The sequence below is a fragment of the Megalops cyprinoides genome, chromosome 3, assembly GCF_013368585.1.
Source record: "Megalops cyprinoides isolate fMegCyp1 chromosome 3, fMegCyp1.pri, whole genome shotgun sequence".
Classification (NCBI taxonomy): domain Eukaryota; kingdom Metazoa; phylum Chordata; class Actinopteri; order Elopiformes; family Megalopidae; genus Megalops; species Megalops cyprinoides.
Genome location: NC_050585.1, coordinates 34935376 through 34954046, shown reverse-complemented (window position 1 = coordinate 34954046; position 18671 = coordinate 34935376). Strand labels below are relative to the sequence as shown.

The window sequence follows — 18671 nt, the reverse complement described above, 5'->3', positions numbered from 1 at the left end:
TGAAAAACCCTTTGGTAAATGCAGTTAACTAGCTCTGATAATATCAGCCCCTCAGGGCCCAGAGCATTTGCATTAATCATGTTGACTCTTTCTCTCTGTCACTCTCCCTCTACTTTTCCTCAGTTCTCTGACTGCTGATCAGTCATGCCCTGTCTAAATTATCCTAATGTGTCTACAAGGGAGGGTACCTAAAGGTCCTGTTCAGGATATAGGATTTTTTACTACTTTTTAACTTCCTCAATGGTTGTCTGACTGGAGTTCAAAGGCATTGTCCAGTTAGGTGAATGATGGTTGCTCTGGCTGATCTGCCCTTGAGACCAGTCACTTCTGTGAAAAGGAAAAGAGTGTGAACCTTTTAGAGACTGTATGGATCCAGTTAAGTGCTTGGCACAATAAATCGCTTTTATCTTCTGCACTGAGGCTCTGATTGTGTTTGAATTTGTGTGTCCTGCACTGCAGCAGAATGTTGGGTCTGCACTTGTGTGTCTGTGATGGCATGGCAGGAGGGTTCATCATGATCCCTCGCACAGTGACTTGAAAAATAGTGAAAAATAGTTGGAGAAGCATGGTTGTTCATGGACCGGAGAGTTATGGATTTAGCTGGACAATCGTTGTTACTCTCAGAGTGGGCGGCTCTGAGGTGGTAAACAGCATCTCATCGGTAAACAGGGAGTGATGGGTCTTGAACATTTCTTCATAGCGTTTCATGTCATGGTGATGATTGATTGTAACCATGTTGCAGTTGCTGTGTGGTGTGGTCCATTTTGCTGGCGGGGGTTCAGTGTATGTTTTAGCTGGTTGGGAGAGGCAAGGCACTACTTTATGATGTGATTATGTGTTTGTGTGTCTGGAACTCCCATGTTCTATATGAAGGAGAATGTAACACGACTGTTCCTCTAGAACATCCTTTACTCCTCCCAGTTGAGTCATAACCACAAGTGCACATATAGTTTCTATTTTTCTCTCTGTGACAAATAAATGACAGAAACTGTGGTGAGCAACCCTGAAGACTGGTCCTAATATACCATCTATGAATGATGTAATTGATGACCTGAATGGGAAAAAAGCCACACAGCCACAAACATCAATGAAAATGTAATGAAAAGGCTTAAGTGCTTTCATACATTCCTACATAAATCGCTGATGACACTGAGACATCTGAATGGTGGGGTTTAACAACATGATTAGTGGTGGTGGGGTTTAACAGCATGATTAGTAGTGGCGGTGGACCTTGAAAGTCAGGGTCATGGGTTCATATACTAGGAGAGATACTGATGTTGTAGACTTCTGAAATGAACTTTGTGAAGCTGAACAAGGGCTTATAGAGTATTTATAAGAAATATAGGTTAAAAGATGAGCCATGGAAGCTTTTTCCAGCACAGTTGCATGACCAGAATTAGGAGGCACAGATTAGTACTCCCTGACACTACAAAAAGTGTTCAGCCAGAGAGTAATAAACACGTAGACAAACTGTCTGGAGTTTGCAGAGATGTGGTAAGACTCTGGGATCCTTCAAGTCCAAACTGAACACACCACTTTTAAAATAATGGGATAAGATGTGCTGATGACTTGTTGTCATTATAGGTCTTTGTTCTTAAAATTGTGCATTTTAGAGTTGTTTCCTGATAGGGGAACCCATGGGAAAAATGGTCTGGACACCATATTTCTCAATATATTGCAAGGTATTTCATTTCTGTATGGGTAAAAAATAATCTAAATGTTGTGTAAGGAGTAGTTGGGTGTGTACTCTTACAAGTACGAAAGTACACTCTAAGTACAAAAAATCAAAATCCACCGGATTAGGGTGTCTGCCAAACAGATAAGCAAGTAAATGGATAATGTATTCAGCATGGCAGGCAATGTTTCTATGTATCTGCGTACCTTCTATGTACCTTTGAATAGGTGAGCGGCTGATATCAGGCTTTCCTGTAATCCTCTGGCTTCTTTACTTTTCTGTACTGCTTCTTCACAAAAGATGCCAGCAGTCCACCCTCCTGGCCCTGACATCATCGTCCTGTTGCTTGTCTCTGGCACAACAGAGGACAAGATAACATGATAACAGAAATAAATTTCCTGTGTGGGCAGCAGAAGCAGCACCTATATTCAGGAGCAGACAGAAAAACAGCATAAACAGTGTGGCAGTACACCTGGGCCTGGTATACATGGAGCATTGTAACCTCTCTTAACACACAGACACACACACACACACACACATATACACTGTCCCACAGGACCACCCACATGTCTGCTCCCTCCCACTCTCCACAAGTCAGACAGCAACTATGCAGTATGAGGAGATGATTACAGTTCTACCCCTGAATCAGAGAGAGAGAGAGCTTCATGTGTTTTTTTTTGGTTGTTCCTTGGAGACAAATCCTGCAGACAGTTCCAAAACTAATAAACTTTAGTGTTGTTATTATTCATACTTGCGTGAATGAGTGTGTGAGAACTGTGATGCGTGCTGCAATCTGTGTGAGCTATATGTGCTTGAGTGTGGGCTCTTCTGTGTGCGTACTCTGTGTGTGTCTACAATATTTTAACCAGTTAGGTAAGATGCTGTAATGTGAATAATTTGACATTAATTATGTTTATACTAAAATAATCTTTTCATGAATGGGATTAAATGGGTTTAAAGTCACCATTTCCCTATTTTATATATTTTTAACCTCCTTGGAAATTAAGGGACCACCTACATTTGTACTTGGTGGTTATTAAATATGCTTGTTTCTTATGGTTTCAAAACCTGTTTGTAGTGAGGGTCCCTGCCTATGTGTGTGTAAAACACACAGCTGTTTGATTTCTCTCTCTGAAAGCTTAATGGGGTTAGATGGTGGTTGGTTTGGGGCAAGAGGACAGAGGATGCTGAAGCAGCACTGTAACAGGGTCACTGTAAGTGCGTGAGTGTGCCTGTAGCATTGCTTTGCAGGAGTTACTCTTTCCCCAGGAATCATGGGATCGGTCAGTCCTCCTAGTACCACCGGGGAAAGAACTGGCAGACTTCCAAGTGGCAGGGATAAGGAGGTTGCATGTGCGTGTGTGTATGTGAAGTTGATGGTAATCCTCCTGACTGAAGTGGCTGCTCTTGGGTATAACTTGACCTCATGCAGTCTAAATCCCTGTGTGCTTTTCAGGAAGGGCTGGGCTGCAGGCTGCGGGCCTCTGTCTGAAGCAGACCATGTGTGTAGCAGTATTAATGTGCACATCGCGTGTTCTGCTGTGGGAAGCGTTGTCAGTAACACAACTGGGTCATAGATGGGTCCCGGTCTTTCCACATCCTTTAAACACAATCGTCCACATTGGAAGTCACCTCTGCAACTGACAGAAGTATATTGTGTAAAACTGGATGTTGTCTCAGATATCGTTGCCTTTGTTAGGCGGCCTTTTATTTTTGTAGGGCTGGGGGTGTTAAGTCATTTCTCATGGTATATTGTAAAGCTGCACTTCCCTTAACTGCACCACGATGCGCTCTTTTCATTTTTAAGAGACAGACCTTCAACTGCAAATCCAACTAGTCAGTCAATACCTGTTGGACAATTTGTCTCTTGCAGTCACCTCACAATGGAAGTGTCATGGCAAAATATATAACATGTGTTTCATTGATTAGTGGAAGTCTTAATGGCTGCGCAAGGACATTCGTACTTCCTGTTTACATTTGAAAATGTCCCTTTTCCAAACCAAAAACTAAATGTGCAATCAAGGTCACCGATGATGTGAATGGTTATGATCATAAAGACCTCCACACGGGAACTGAGAGCAGCTTGGTGGGGAGGGTCATCCAGATGGAGCCCAATGTTCAGGGCCTGATGTGGGACCCTGACACCTCCTCTTGCTGGAGGGGATGGAACAGATGATGTATTCAGAGGGGATGGTGCACCCACATCCGGCTACACCTCTGTTCTCCTTCCCAGGGGCCTATTAGACCACATCCCCAATCTGGATCTCCTGGGGCAGACAGAACGGACAGCTGGATGCCGTGGTAGAGACGAAAGGCAGGCCTTGTCACATCTTACATTCTGTTTTCTTGCTCTTTCCTTTCTGTCGATTAGAGAGCGCTGGTTGGCTGTGCCCACTGTCTGATTGCTGGCTCTCCATGCCTGGGTAATTTGGGGTCATTATGATCATTACAGAGGAGCGTTTATCGCAGTGAAGGACAGGACAGCTGTGCTGCCATCTCTTGCTTGCAGATAGTCGGCCTGCTTCCATAGGTATCTGACTCCATGTCAGATGATGAACAATGGTGGTAGTATTGGCATGGCAACGGCATCTAAGGGGCAATGACAGCACACTTGCCATGACTGAGCAGGAACAGTAAAAGGCAGAGAAAAATCTCAGTCACTTTCAACCTCTACCCACACTAACCAGTCTGCAAGGGCAAAATAGGTGCATGTCATATCTGTCTGCTTCCCTTTCTGTGTCTGTCTGTCTGTCCGTCCGTCTGTCATGAGCCCTGCTTAATGTTTATCTTCCGTCTACTTGTGGGGGATGGGTGGCATCACAGATTGAGCAGCTCACACTCACTGAGTATACTGCACAAAAGCCCCTCATCTCCTATATTCGTGTGCATGTGCATGTGTGTTGTGCATGTGTGTGCATTTATCGGAATATGTGTCCGGGCACGTGCGTCTGTGTCATAATGCAAAAGCATAAGCGAACGTTTAACTTCCTTGACAAGAAGTGTCAGGGTTTTCCTGCTGTGGCCCACTGGGGTTAAAGCAATTCCTCTTAAACAGGGGCATTTCACAGGCAAGGCCAGGGGCTCTGAGAAAGCGGGGAGGGGGAGGGGTTTGTGTGAATGGTCCAACGACGCCATGGGATTACTGCCATAGAACGGCTTTCATATCACCATACAGATAGCGCAGATCCCACCAGTCACAGTGCCCAACTAAGAAATGTCAGGCGTGATTTAAAAGGTTATTACACTGCTTGGCAGGAAAGAGGACAATGCAGTACATCTCCCTGTGTTATACCCATGAGCTACCCACCCTGTCTGCAATGATTATTCAAGCTCATTATTGGGGGAGCGGCAGTAGCAAAAACAAAGCTGAATAAAAGGTGTGTGAAATATGAAAATGACAAACAACATCTGGAGAATACAGGAGAATTGTTCCACGTAGGATGCATTTAGCAATTATTTTGCTACTGTCTTATACATTAGATAAGAGATGTCCTGTTCACTGGACAGACATGATTTTAGAGAAACAGAAGATACACACGACATGCACAGAAACAGATGCATTGATTTTGTTGGGTTGAAAGAGAGAGAGATATAGAAAGAGGTGGCATTGGGCCACACAGTGAGACCTGGGTCTAGAGTTGATGAGAACCCCCAACTAACACTCACTTAGCATCTGCTGCAGCTGATGCTCTTCCCCTTAATCTTGCCAATGTGTGTGTATACAGAGGTTAGCATGATTATATTAATGCTGCCTTGAACTTTGGCTGTTGTGTCTTGTTATTTCACTCCACTCTCAAAGAGGAAAGTGCTTTCAGTTGGATTCTTTTCCATGGGTGGAGAAATATACTCATTTTCATCTTATAATCGTTTCAAAACAGCACTTTGAATATGTTGTGCTAAGCATATGGTGAATAGGTGGCTCTTTCTTTGCTGATTGCGGTCATAAGTGAGGTGCAAAAATGTAGGCAGTATGCAGTCACAATAGATTATTAGTGAATCTACCGACGAGTGTCAGGCACAGATAGGTGACTATACATGCTTTCAGTGTGATATGTGTCCTGCCACCAAATGCTTCCTTTTACTCCCCAAAGATAGACTAATCCAGCACTTTCCTCATGTCAGACAGATCATCTCTCACATTACATAACCGAACACGGTTTTATTCACTTAATAGAGTGGCTTATTCTGTACTTACAGTTTTGCTTGCCTTATATCTTGTGTCCGTGATCACAGCTTGAGGTTAATTGAAAGAACTAAGGGAAAGTGGGGTCATAGATTAAAACATCCTAACTCCTCAGATGCTCCCTTCCAGCAGCTCCCCGCCTGTCTTTGGCCTGGTCCCCATGTCCGGCCTGTCACAGCTGTTCCATGGAAAGGCTGTCTTTAGCAGAGAGGGGTCACCAGCAGGCAAACCAATGGAGAGTGTTTATGTGTGATTAGTGCCCATTGGATAAACTAATCCAGTGGAATAAGCTGCTTCAAGGGGCTCAGTGGCATCCCGCCTCCCCCTTCTCCTCCTCCTCCTCGACCACCTGCTAATGTACTCCCTGTAATATTTCCCTCTCTGTGTTGGAACATCATGTATTAGAGGGAAAAAAGCACTTCCTGATAGCCTTTTTAAACACAGATTGGAGCATTCCTGGAGCAGGCAGTCACATGACTCTTCCCATTGATAGGCGTATTGAACTGTACAGAACAGCCAACAGTGAAGTGGACACTTATCGGTCATCCTGGTTTGAATTATAAATGATTTCAGCTTTGATGGGGCCAAAATAAAGGCACATTTTTTTGTTTTTTTGTTTTGTTGTTTTTGGGTTAACTGGGCTGTGATGTCACAGAAATGGGCCTTTGATCTCAGTAAGTTTGTCCAGAGCTGAAATCCTAAAAATCCTGAAATTACCCTGGTGCTGCATATGGCCGTGATGTCAGCATGATGGGAGGGGGGCACTGCCCTTTGCTGTTGTGGGCTGTGGATCGGTGGTCTTGCTCCGTGCTGTTTTGGGTCATCGCAGGCTCTGCCCCCCGACCCAATGCCTAGCTGGACACTGATATTGTGGTGACATCACTGGGAGGAAACGGCGCCAGGTGGAGCTCAGCTTCAAGGCCAATCCTCCCCACACTGGTTCTGCCCAACCCACAGTTATACTCTGTGGTTTGTGCAAACCAGTGGTAGGAAGGGGTGTTTGGGTGAGGTAATTGCCAGGCAGGGCAGAAAGGATAGATTAAAGGGGCACCCCACTTTTCCTTGCCTTGTGTGATTTAAAATAAATCCCATAACCCAAAACCCATAACCTTGAAGAAAAATTGCACGCACACAGAGACATGTACATAGACACGCAAGCACCCCTGTGCGGCCATGCATACAGAAGGAGGAGTGTTTCACATTCTGATTGCTTTGATGGAACAGTTTGTCTGCAGGTTACTACACGTCTGACCCATGTGAACAGTAGGAGTGACAGGGGGCTGGATCAGAGCAGATTGCGTGTCAGAGCTGTGGGTGACAGGTGTGTCTGAGTGTCACTCTCTATGATTGTATTGCATTAATGTGCCCACAGCGGGGTTGCGACCGCACTAGCGCATACTCCCCCATATATCTGCTGCTGCCTCCACTTTGTGGAAGACAGCAGGGTCAATTTGGCTGCACACATGGACCGAGAATTTCAATGCTTAGCAATCTAGGGACTGCTCCAATATTGTTGCCAGTTCTGTTCCAATATTGTGGCTCCGATATTGTGGTTAGGCACACATGTTGGGAGGTGTTGGGCTCTGTGGCTGTTCTCTGTCTGCCTCTTTCACTGTATGTCTCTTTCTCTCAGTTTCTTTCTTTTTCTACAAGTTAGATAATAGTGTGTGTGCATTGCATCTCTTGCCATGTTATTAACCCCTCTCAAGGTTGCAAAACTGTTACAGTATCTGTATGAACTTTCACCTCTGACCTTTCAATTGCCCATGGCAAAATGTGGCATAATATTCCTATAATAGTAACTCTTAACTTTAACAAAAAGATAAGAGGTCACAGCTGGAGCCCATGATTAAAGCCCTCATTATGATTCTAGACATGTCCAAATTATTACATTGGTACACTGAATGACAGTGAGTGCTGTTACCATGAAAACATTTATCCATTCTTCACCTGTGTATTAATGATTTGAGGGTGTGTACAGTATATATACCAGCAGGGTCTGTTTCATTATAAATATTTTTCCCATTATAAAAATTTCCATAAAACCTCTCAAACTGCTGGTCTTTTGACAGTTAATCTACAGCAGGTCTGTATTGGAGCTACCGTGTGGAACATGGGTATCAGGCTCGAGCACATTGCTCCCTCTGAAGCCACCTTATCCAATTAAGTACCTGCAAAATTTAATTTTGGGAGGGGGGGGTATGCAGATATGCAGATATGGTTTTGCCTCGCTTTGGTTGCAATTTCCTTGTGCAATCAAATTTCAATGTACAAAATTAGATGTGGAGCTGTGTCAGCCACAGATACAGAAGGAGGGGAGAGAGGTGGTGCCAGTGGTAGTGTGATTAATGAGGATCATTTCTGTCTGTCTCCCTGTGATCAGTGAGGCCTGTGCTCTCTTTTTCTTCCTCTCTTCTTTTTGAGAGAGACAGATGGGCAGACAGACACCTTGACCAAGTGAAAGGCTGACAGCACTGCTGTGCATATATATAGCGGTGCTGTCAGTCTTGGTGCATATGTGTGTATGTGTAAATGTGATGTGTTCTTTGTGTGCTCACATACAGACTTATGCTGGCACCATTTAAAATTGTACTTCTAAGTGAATTTGCATGGCTGTGTTACGTAAATCAGTGAAATCACATTATGGTAAAATACAAATAAAATTGATTAAAGAGGATCTAGAGACAGGACCATGTGATCATTTTGCTCATTAGGCTTTCCAGAAGTTATGTGTTGTGCCTGTGTTTGCACACTAATCAAGACCACTTGGGTCAAAAAGCCATTTTATTGGCCTGTCTGAGGTCTGTCCTTGTGGTACATTTTTTAAGGAGGAGGACAAATGAACAGGAAGAACCTCAGACGAACCTCAGAATCCTGAGTCTTTGGGGTGTGGCCCTGACAGTGGCCATGGTGTGTAAAGAGGCAAATAAGCACAGGTGAGGGCAGCAAACTTCAGAAGGGTGCGGGCAGAGGTGTACTGGGACAGCAGGACTGAGGTGACATCCTCTGGAAGTCTCCAATATTGGGCACTTCAGTGACATCCCTTCAGCTTTCTTACAGTTAGAGGCGCAGTGACTAAGCCTGGCTGTCAGAGACTTGCTGACATTTGTTTGACATTTGTGAGGGAAGTGTGACAACCGGAACATCTTCCTGCTAAAGTAAACAAGACAAAGTAGTCTTGATGTAAGTGCAAATTCTCTCTCTAAACCAGGATACATCTTTTCAACACTTTCTTAGCAGACGCTCTCATCCAGGGGAACTTATATAGCTAATATTTCACATACATACAGTCGTTTACTGCTGTGTATTTATTTTAGTTACCTTGCTAACGGAGTAACAACAGTGCCCCGCCTGAGATTTGAACTTTTTGATTAGAAGCCCAGGCCTCTAATCATCTAACCATCTCGTTGCTCATATGGCCGACTTGAGTGACTCTCCTTGTACACTGATGAAATAAGAGGATACTAGGACTAAACTAAATGACCTTTACATGGTAACCTGAATTGTCTCCATGCATGAGTAGTCACAGTTCATTGGCTTAGCACAAGCCAGATCAAACCCTTCACCGGTCGTAATGTTTCCAGAGCATTGCTTTCGTATTGTTAGAATGTTACGCGTCAACGAGGAGCTGCTCCTTTCCTACCACCGCGGGGCTGAGTTAGCGGGTGATGGTAATTTCAGCACAAATGGTTGTGCGTGCCGCTGAAAAGGGAATGGCGTAGGAGGTTATCTGTGTTTTTGCTGCGTTTTTCGTGCCCCGGGGGACCCCGTCGTAACCCTCCCACTCTCGCCGGCGAAGTATCTCTCAGCTGATTGCTGATGACATTTTGAGGGCATTGACACACAATGTTGATTTATTCAAAACCGCAGCGCAAAACGTTGGCCCCTGCGCCCCGGCCCCCTCTCTCCTCCGGCTGTGTTTGCGGCTCCGCACCACGGGGACAGAGGGGGTAATACGCTCATCCACAAACGCATGTGATTATCTTCCGAGGGGGCTGTGGTTTCGCCCGTAATGCGACATAAATAGGCCAGCTCTCGAGTCTCGGCAGGTGTCTGCCGCCACGGCAACGGGCCGTCCGGGCCGCCTCGTATCTGCGCTCGCGCAGTCAGGCAGCTCCGTTTGAATGTAATCGCCTCGCCCATGCGGGCGCCACGTGAATAAACACAAAGAACCGGCCCGAAAATTATGTGCAGTCCATGGAAAAAGAATGCAGATGTGCGGTTTACCTCATCAGCATTTGGACTGATTGGATGTATGTTGGCTCTCCTTCTTCTTTTTCTGATTTTAGCCATTTATTTTCCTCCTCAGTTTTTTTTAATAAAACCAAATCCACCTCTTCTTTTTGAATTAAATAAACCCCCTTGTTTAAGTCTGAAGGGTTATATGCCAATTTCCTTCTCATGATTTAGCCTAGTATTTCCTATTTTTCCAGACTTTTCTCTTCTCTTACATAATATTCTGACTTTTGAACGGAACAGCATGAATTTATCCCATAGAATGATACATTATTCGACTTTTCTGGATTGACAGAAAGAAGGATGGGGCAGAGATGCGAGAGAAGAGAGTAGTGTCATACTGGTGTATGTCATACGATGTCAGAAGCTTGGTTTTCATCCCAGTGAGAAGGTTCTCCTCCTTCTCCATCATGTCTCTTTGGGACTGTACGTCAGGATGAACTAGCCAGTTTCGGGTCTTTCACTGTGCCAGGATGTCAGCACTGTGCTTCAGTGTGCCGTGGGCACATAATGTCTTTTTAAAGACATGATAGTTCTCTCAGTCTGTCTTTCTCTCTGGATCTGTGTGTGTGTGTGTGTGTGTGTGTTTGTGTGTGTGTGTGTTTAAAGCCACCCACTGTCTGGATCATCAGTCACTTATTTTCTCTCTGGTCTGCGCTTTGCTCTGTGGTGAGTCGTAGCAAAGTGACTAGTGGCTCCAGCTGTTGTGCATTGCCATCAGAGATGTAGAGGCGTGCTCATCTGGAGTAATGCACAATTGGTACTTCCTTCTGTTGCCCTTGGAAACGAACAGTAGGGTCTATTGTTGGGCTGTGTTATTTCTACCTCCCCAAAACAGCCATTCAGAAGCAGTGAAGCATGGCATGTTGGATTTTCTAATCGTTAGCCTGTGCAGTAGTGGTAGTCATAGTAATCAGGCATTTTTTTTTTAGATTCCAAAGGCCAGAGGCAAAGCACTGTGGTGCATTCTGGGAGCTGGGTGCATTTCCAATAATCAATTGTATGATAATCCTGAACTGCAATAGCAATTATTTTTATGAGCATGCATACATTATATGCAGCATTGATCATTTCTTGGTCCAGAGAAGTTAAACAGTCAGAATGGTCTGGGCTGTGTCTTCAGTACACATGATTCTCTAAAGATTGACTGTGGAGAGAGTGGACTCGAAGTGACAGGACCTTGTCATGTCAAGCACCAGGCTATGTGTGCAGACACAGCTTTTTCCACTCAGTTTAAATCTACATCCTGAGATCTGTGCACACTGACCTCAACGCCACAGCAGAGACTGTATTCACTTACTTGCTCCTGCCCTCTCACTGATCCAGAGAGTGCTCTTTCATCAGTGCCAAGTCTGTTTGCTTTGTGATGCAGACAGAAGCTTAGAGGTGAGAGCGGGCCTTGTATCCTGATCAAATATTAATTCAGACACTTCGCTGTCATTACTACCTGTGCTGCAGTGATAGAGGATGCAGGGAAGAGATTGGCAACGATCTGGTCTCTCCAGCCCACATTAAACCTCTGCTTCTCTTTGTCCCTTCAGTCCCCTCAGTAATGATGTCTCACCTGTAACCAGCAATGACATTTTTCTCTGGTTAACATACATGAAAGCCTCCACTGCCCCTTATGAAATGTAATTTATATTAAAATATAAACTCTGAAATGTAAGGAGTATATTTTTATGTCAAAATCTCCAACCTGTACTGGAGTTTTCCTAAACTGGGTCTGAAATTCAATGAGACAATGAGATCCACATAACATTCAAAAAGGTGCATTGCTCTACTCAAGCAGATGTTTGGAAGTGAGTATAAGGCTTGAGAGATCAGGGCGAGTCATGGGTGACCCATTGGGAGCTGAAGCCCCCCTCCTTGGCCTATCCTCACTTCAAAAGCCAGCCATTTTTCTCCATTAGAGAAGGATGCTATTTGTTTAATATTGTCCGCTCCACCTAAAGGTAGCCCTATCTGCTTGCGTTCTACTGTAATCAAATCATTCCCAGTCCATACCATTTCAGCCCTGCTAAAACTGAGCCGTCTATTTGGTGAAAATGGTCCAATTAATGAAAATATCCACTGCTGTGTCTAGAGCTTGTCATAACTGATTCATACTGAAGAGGAAGAAAATCAAATATATATTACTGACATCAAGGTCTAAAGCAATATAGTCCGCAAGGATGCCACTTTGTGTCAAATCAGTGTAGGAGCTGATATCAGTAGAAATGAAAATGCAAAATAAATTAAGTCAAAAACAGTATACCACTTTGTATGTCGTAGGTGATTATGTAAAACTCAGCTGTAAAAATTTGAAGGTAGAGCTGCCAGAGCTGTTTTAGTGAGCGTTTACTTAGCCCTGTCTGGGGAATTAGAGAACCTTATTTCCTTTTCTTTCTTTCTTTCTTTCTTTCTTTTTCTTTATCTTCTCACTCTTTTGTGTGATACTGCTCCAAAAATATAACCCCAATGCAGATTTGTCAGAAGTCAAAATTCAGATAAATGAAAGCAATGGAAAAGAACATGAAAGAGCATGTTTGGATATTTCCAATACACAGCCATACAGGCTTAGATAGCTGTCTGCAGCTGTGTCTTAAATGACTGCGCTCGATACACAACACACGGCTGTCGTTTTCTCTTTGGCTCAGGGGTGCAGAGCTTTGGGGCTCAAAGCTGCCTAATAAGCATTGGTGTCTGTTCGATTGTGCCGTAATGGCACAAACGCTAGGAGAGCGCTCCATCACCTGGAAACTTGAAACGCATTTTGCCGTGTGAAAGAGACGCTCTCCAAGAAGACCCTATCCTCCCCCGGTGTGTTTGGATCTCATTTAAATTTTTGTCACGCGAAATTTCTCCCTGTGCTGTCTCGTCCTCCGGATAATTGGGCTGAAAGCTTTTCTCTTCTTTGCTCTCCCCCTCCCCCCTTTTCCCTCTCTTCCCCCTCCCGTTCTCTAAATAAATAAACACCCCTGTTATGTGCAAATGCGGAGAGCAGGGATGGGAGCACTGCTGTGGAACCTGTTCGCCTGGGCTAATCCTCTCTTTTTTTCCACACTAAATCGGGATTTGCATAATAACACTCAGCGTTTCCCCTAATTTAGTGCTGCTCCAACATCCCTTTATCCCCCGTCACATCCCGTCAGGGGGCAAGGGTGGCGGCAGCTGCACCTCTGCATCCCCTAATGTTTTGGAATCTGGAATTCAGAATCTTCAGCTTAGCATGACAGCTGAATTAAGAAGCAGGCTTCTTGTGAAGAGCTTTTCCCTTTGCCTTCTCCTTCTTGGTACCTCTCTGGTCTCTGTTGCTCTGTTTTTTAGATTCCCACTAAAAGTGAAACAACACACCATAAAAATGCGAACTGTCTCTACAGTGAAGTCGTAGAATGTGGGGCTTCTGTTTTGAGGATTCCTGTGAGAAAAACAACATAGCTGTGTGCTTGTATTTTTGAAGTAATGGTTTACAAATGTTCTGGATGGATTGTGTGATCATTGGTAACAATCAGAGGATACAGAGTACAGTCATGCGCCGCTTAATGTCCATTCAGACAACATCTGTTCGCACATATACGTCCGTAGTCCCATAAGGTAAAGTTTAAAAACCTGATTGCAGAAAGGGACGTAGCGGACGTAACCGGATGTAGTGAAGGCAACGCTTCCTGCACGCAACATGTGTATCTCATGTCTCATGGAAATAAAGCAATTGTGCTGCCAGGCGTATAATGGTACAGTACATAGTATACCATATCCTTTATATAGTATGGTGTTCGCACAACGTCCAAATCACATAACGTCCTATTTCACAGAACGTATTGTGGACGTTAAGCGACGCATGGCTGTATGTTTTATGTTTTAAGTGGGTATTATCTGATGATGGGTCAATGACTCAAGGGAAGAATGATGAGCAGCTGATGCTGACCACCTGCTGTGTGTGTGCATGGTCTGTGTGATCAGATGATCTCATACATCTCCAAGCTTTTGGATGTGAGTGATAGCAGGCCTCGGGGTGCACTTTCCCATTTCTCCTTTGTGCATTGAGATCCCCAAAGAGAGCTCCATTTGGTGAAATTTGCTTTCCCTCTTTGTCTCGTCCCTCCAGTGTTGCGAGACGACTTTAGGCAGAACCCCTCAGACGTGGTGGTGGCAGCTGGGGAGCCTGCCACCCTAGAGTGCCAGCCTCCTCGGGGTCACCCCGAACCCACCACCTACTGGAAGAAGGACAAGGTGCGCATCAATGACAAGGACGACAGGATCACTGTGAGTACCGTTCCGCTAAGCTCCTCTAATGTGGTGCATTTGGTTTGGGAGTTAAGGTGATTCAATCTCTTGCAGTCTTTGCTACAGACTTATTAGGTCTACTGGGAAACTGGGCTTGAAGGCATAGTTGTGTGATGTTTTACATCTGATCTCAAAGTACTTTACAAAGAGAGCGGGAAACTCAACTAACTGCCAGAGATGCGTAACAGTTAGTGATTGCTGTCAGTGATTGCTGACATATTTGACTGTCTGTAAGATTACTGTTGTGAGTGTATGCAACTAAAGGAATGAAGTAGGCATACCTCTCTTTGACAGTGTAGTGCATCCTGAAATTGGTTAATTTAGTGAACTGTTTGGCTCAGGGTGTTGGATTTACCTCACAAATGAAATTATTTTGAAAATGAAACTGAGTTGATGTCAGTTTGTGATCTGAGGGAATTTCTCTGTTGTAAATTCTAATTGACTCGTGCTACAGTAGTTTGAGTGAGAAGGGGCTGATATGAATTCAGGAGGTAGCGCGGAGTCATGATCAATTTTGTCTGTCATGTCTCGTCAGATCCGGGGAGGGAAGTTAATGATTGCCAACACCAGGAAGAGTGATGGAGGAATGTACGTCTGTGTGGCCACCAACATGGTGGGCGAGAGGGACAGTGAAACAGCTCAGCTCTCTGTCTTTGGTAAGGACTGAGTGGGCCCCTCCTTTACTTCAGCATGTGTGAGGGTGTGCCTGTGTCTTAGTGGATTCACCTTGAATAACCGGTGGGACCCGTGTCCATATTCCTGTATCCCAGAGCGGCCCACGCTTGTGCGCCGGCCCGTCAGCCAGGTGGTGCTGGAGGAGGAGAGTGTGGAGCTCCGCTGCCAGGCCCAGGGAGACCCACCACCTTCTGTACGCTGGAAAAAGGACGATGCAGATATACCCCGTGGGAGGTGAGGACTAGTTAAATACAGACGTGTGTGTGTGTGTGTGTGTGTGTGTGTGTATGTGTGAAATAGTACGCAGTCATTAACTGTAAAAGAAAAAAATGAAAAATCTCACTACCAACCTGATCAAACCCTCAGTGGTCTTTCAGCTGTAGAGTTTCTTTATTGAAGAAGGGTTTATCGCTCCCCAAGCAAGGCTCTTCAGCTGTGCCTTGCACCCAAGAAAGCAGAGGGGTCATTTTTCAGAGGAATGTGTGTGTGTGTGTGCGCACACTAGTGCCTGTGTGTGCTCTTTGTTTCTTTAGCTGACTCTGCCAAGTGGCTGTCAGTTCAGCATTGTGTTTTTTTTTCTCCTGCCTTCCTCTTTTGTGCTGGCTGTGCAACATTTCCCTCGCCGTTGAGCTGCTATGTTATTTGATGCTGAGAATAAGGAGGCTGATGACAGATTCTTGAATGCGATACAGCACGGTGGTGACTGGCCTGTTCTAAGTGCTCAGACCCTGTAGAGTGAAGGAGATGAACAATGAGCTGAGGTAATTGATTCCTGCCCGTGGTTGACAAACACCTGATGTGCTGTCGCAGCTCCTTTGATCAGAAAGAAGTAAAGTGGCGCTGTAGTGATGGGAAATAGGATCCTGCAATGTGAGTTTGCCTTAGTGTGGCTGATCAGTGAAGAACTGGCCTATTTTCCACTCCAGGGACTCAGTGCTTTAGTCACACCTCAAACCTCTGGCAGCCTTCCAATTAGATACCCTTAGCCATTAAGTGTTTGAAGAGGAGACTGAGAGTGACAGAGTGTCGTTATATGTGTGTTACTGTCTCAGTGGTGCTTGGTGCTGGTGAAGCAGTACTGCCAGAACAGGGCCCCGGCAGTAAAAATGAAAAATTCATCTCATCAGAGGTTGTGCTAGTATATCAACTGAAAGAGAAAGCACATGGGTGCTTTTATACCGTAAAGGGGAAATTACATTCCAATTACAGTGCGGTTTAAAAATCTAATCCTAAAATATCCAAATGTCCCTTGCCTGTCTTTGGTTTGGTTGCCTTTATTGCATTACATTATTGCTTTGCTGAGCAGATGCCTTTATCCAGGACAGCTTAAAATGCTGCGCATTCTTAAATCCGTTTCTACATGGTGGAGTGCTCTAGCTGCTGCTCCGCTCTTGCTAACCCATCTCGTTTTATTCTCATCTGGTCCACTGTCCTTACCCGTGGCACTGTCTGTGTGGGCATTCTCATTAGTTTATGTTTTTATAATGTAATCTTGTTTGGGAGCTGATGAGTCATGCCTTAACTGAACAATGATCTCTGAATGGAAACCAAAAGCATATTTCTCACTTTCAAAATCTGAATTGTAGACTCAATTTTCAATCTAAGGCCACCACTGTGAGAGGACAGAGTTAGTAGTGTGGGTGTTTGATACATGAAGGGACCTGGAGACCGTGTTCCTGTGGACAAAGTGCTGGTTTAATTGATGTCCGCTCCAGTAGCTCTGACTGCTGAAATGTGCCCCCCCCCCCCACCTTTTTTCCAAGGCCAGTACTCTGGGGCTGCTCTTATATAGGTCAGAGGAAGGCTGGAGTCTCCACAAGCTTCCAACCACAGATAGAATCAATATTTTCTCAGTATGATCACTCCCTCCCTGTGTCCGCTCCTTGGCCTTTCCTTAGCTGATTGCTCCATTTCTGTCTCCGTCTTTCTGTATTTTTTTGTTACTGAATGAAGGACTCGAGACAGGGGGTTTTCCGACTGTCAGACATGCCCCTCTCCCTGGCCTCCCTCCAATTACAGAATGTTAGAGCATGTGAAATCCAGATCAGTCCCTTGTCAAATGCCACCTTTTCAACATGCCTTCTGTCACACTCCTGGGAGCCACTCTGTCAAACTCCTGGGAACTACCCATGGCCGACATCCCTACTGGATAAAAAGGGGATGGAGCATGTTAAAACCGGGATGTTAACACCCTCTCCCTCTACCTCAGCACGTGGGAGGGTGTGCCTATGTCTCAGCGGATTCACCAGCTGCTTTTGATACGGCACAAGTGAATGTGCTACGATGCATAGTCTATCTCCATGAATTAGTCATCTATAAATGCTCACAATGGAACGGCGCTGTGTAGATTTAACCACTGCCATTGTGTTCTGGAGCTGTGTGCTTGTGGTATGTGGTTTAATGCTTACTGAAAGCACCAGATGCAATGTTTTTCATTAATAATTGTGCGGACATGCTCCGGATATCTCACCCTGAGATGATTGGCATCCGCCCCATACCCCCCCCCCCCTCCTCAACACAGCAGATGTTTCATCATAAATATTGAAGCAATCTGGGTTTCCAGTCCATGGCACCTTCATTCTGCAGTGCCAGCCATCCCTGACTCTTCCCCCTAACCATTTTCAACTCTGTTTTGAGATGTCGGCTCCCCTGTGTGCAGAGCCCTCTGTCTGCATTCTATTATTTTTCCATTGACTTTTATTTGAAAAAAAAAAAAAAAAAAAGAAACCCAGGATGTATTTACCATCTGTATCTCTGTGTAAATTGGAAGGTGACAATTCCCACTGTTCATTGAAATAGTATTTCCAGCAAAGCCTCAATTGATCGGAGAGAATCTTATTATGGAGTGGGAGTAACAGAGTGCTTCAGTCCCAATCCGTGCAGAATTTAAAATACAGAAATCCACTCATCCATCCCATTGGTCCCTGTGTTCACGAGATCCTCACCCTTGACAGGTATGAGATTAGATACGACAAGGAGGACAGCGTGCTGCGGATCAAGAAGGCCTCAGCGGGAGACCAGGGAACGTTCACCTGTGTGGCAGAGAATCGCATGGGCAAAATAGAGGCTTCGGCAACCCTTACTGTTAGGGGTGAGTTCAGGGCTCCGCTGCAGGTGGTCAATGGGGGGGGGGGAGCGCTTCATGATCACATGACATGACATCACAAGAGAATGGCAGTCACAAGTGACTCCTTTGCCCAGGTAGTCCGTGAGTCAGCGAGTCAGTGAATCATTCACAAACATTTTGTTTTTTCTACTACATTAATATCCCTTTACAAGTTATTAGTAGGATAGAAAAGATTTAACATTTGTTCTCAAAAACATATAGAGACCCATAGAGAGCAGAGGGAATACGGCATCTCTGGTAAGGCCGTGTTGGTAACATGTTGTGAAAGACATTATTTTGGTGTGAAACCAAGGAGATTTATGTTTTTAAGTCTCACTGGTATGAAAATTTGTTCACATGGAAGAATTGCCAGTGTTATGGTATGAAGATAACATCCATCCAATGGACCTCTTCATCAGGCTTTTTCAAATTTCATTCTTCGTTATGCACATCTAGGTCCAGTTCAAACATTTACCTGAATTCAGCTGACATCTTAGTCAGCAGTGTCCAGTAAATCATGGCTTGCTGGTGCT

At 44.8% G+C, this 18671-nt stretch overlaps 1 protein-coding gene across 3 annotated transcripts in view; it reads left to right on the top strand.

Moving 5' to 3' along the window:
• Positions 1–18671, top strand: part of LOC118774370 (roundabout homolog 2-like) — a 109402-nt gene that overhangs the window by 61133 nt on the left and 29598 nt on the right. For all 3 annotated transcript variants that reach the window (XM_036523707.1, XM_036523706.1, XM_036523708.1), the window contains exons 3-6: positions 14179–14336; positions 14893–15013; positions 15128–15266; positions 17987–18123. In XM_036523707.1, the coding sequence (XP_036379600.1) occupies positions 14179–14336; positions 14893–15013; positions 15128–15266; positions 17987–18123 (555 nt within the window). The remainder of the gene's footprint in view (positions 1–14178; positions 14337–14892; positions 15014–15127; positions 15267–17986; positions 18124–18671) is intronic.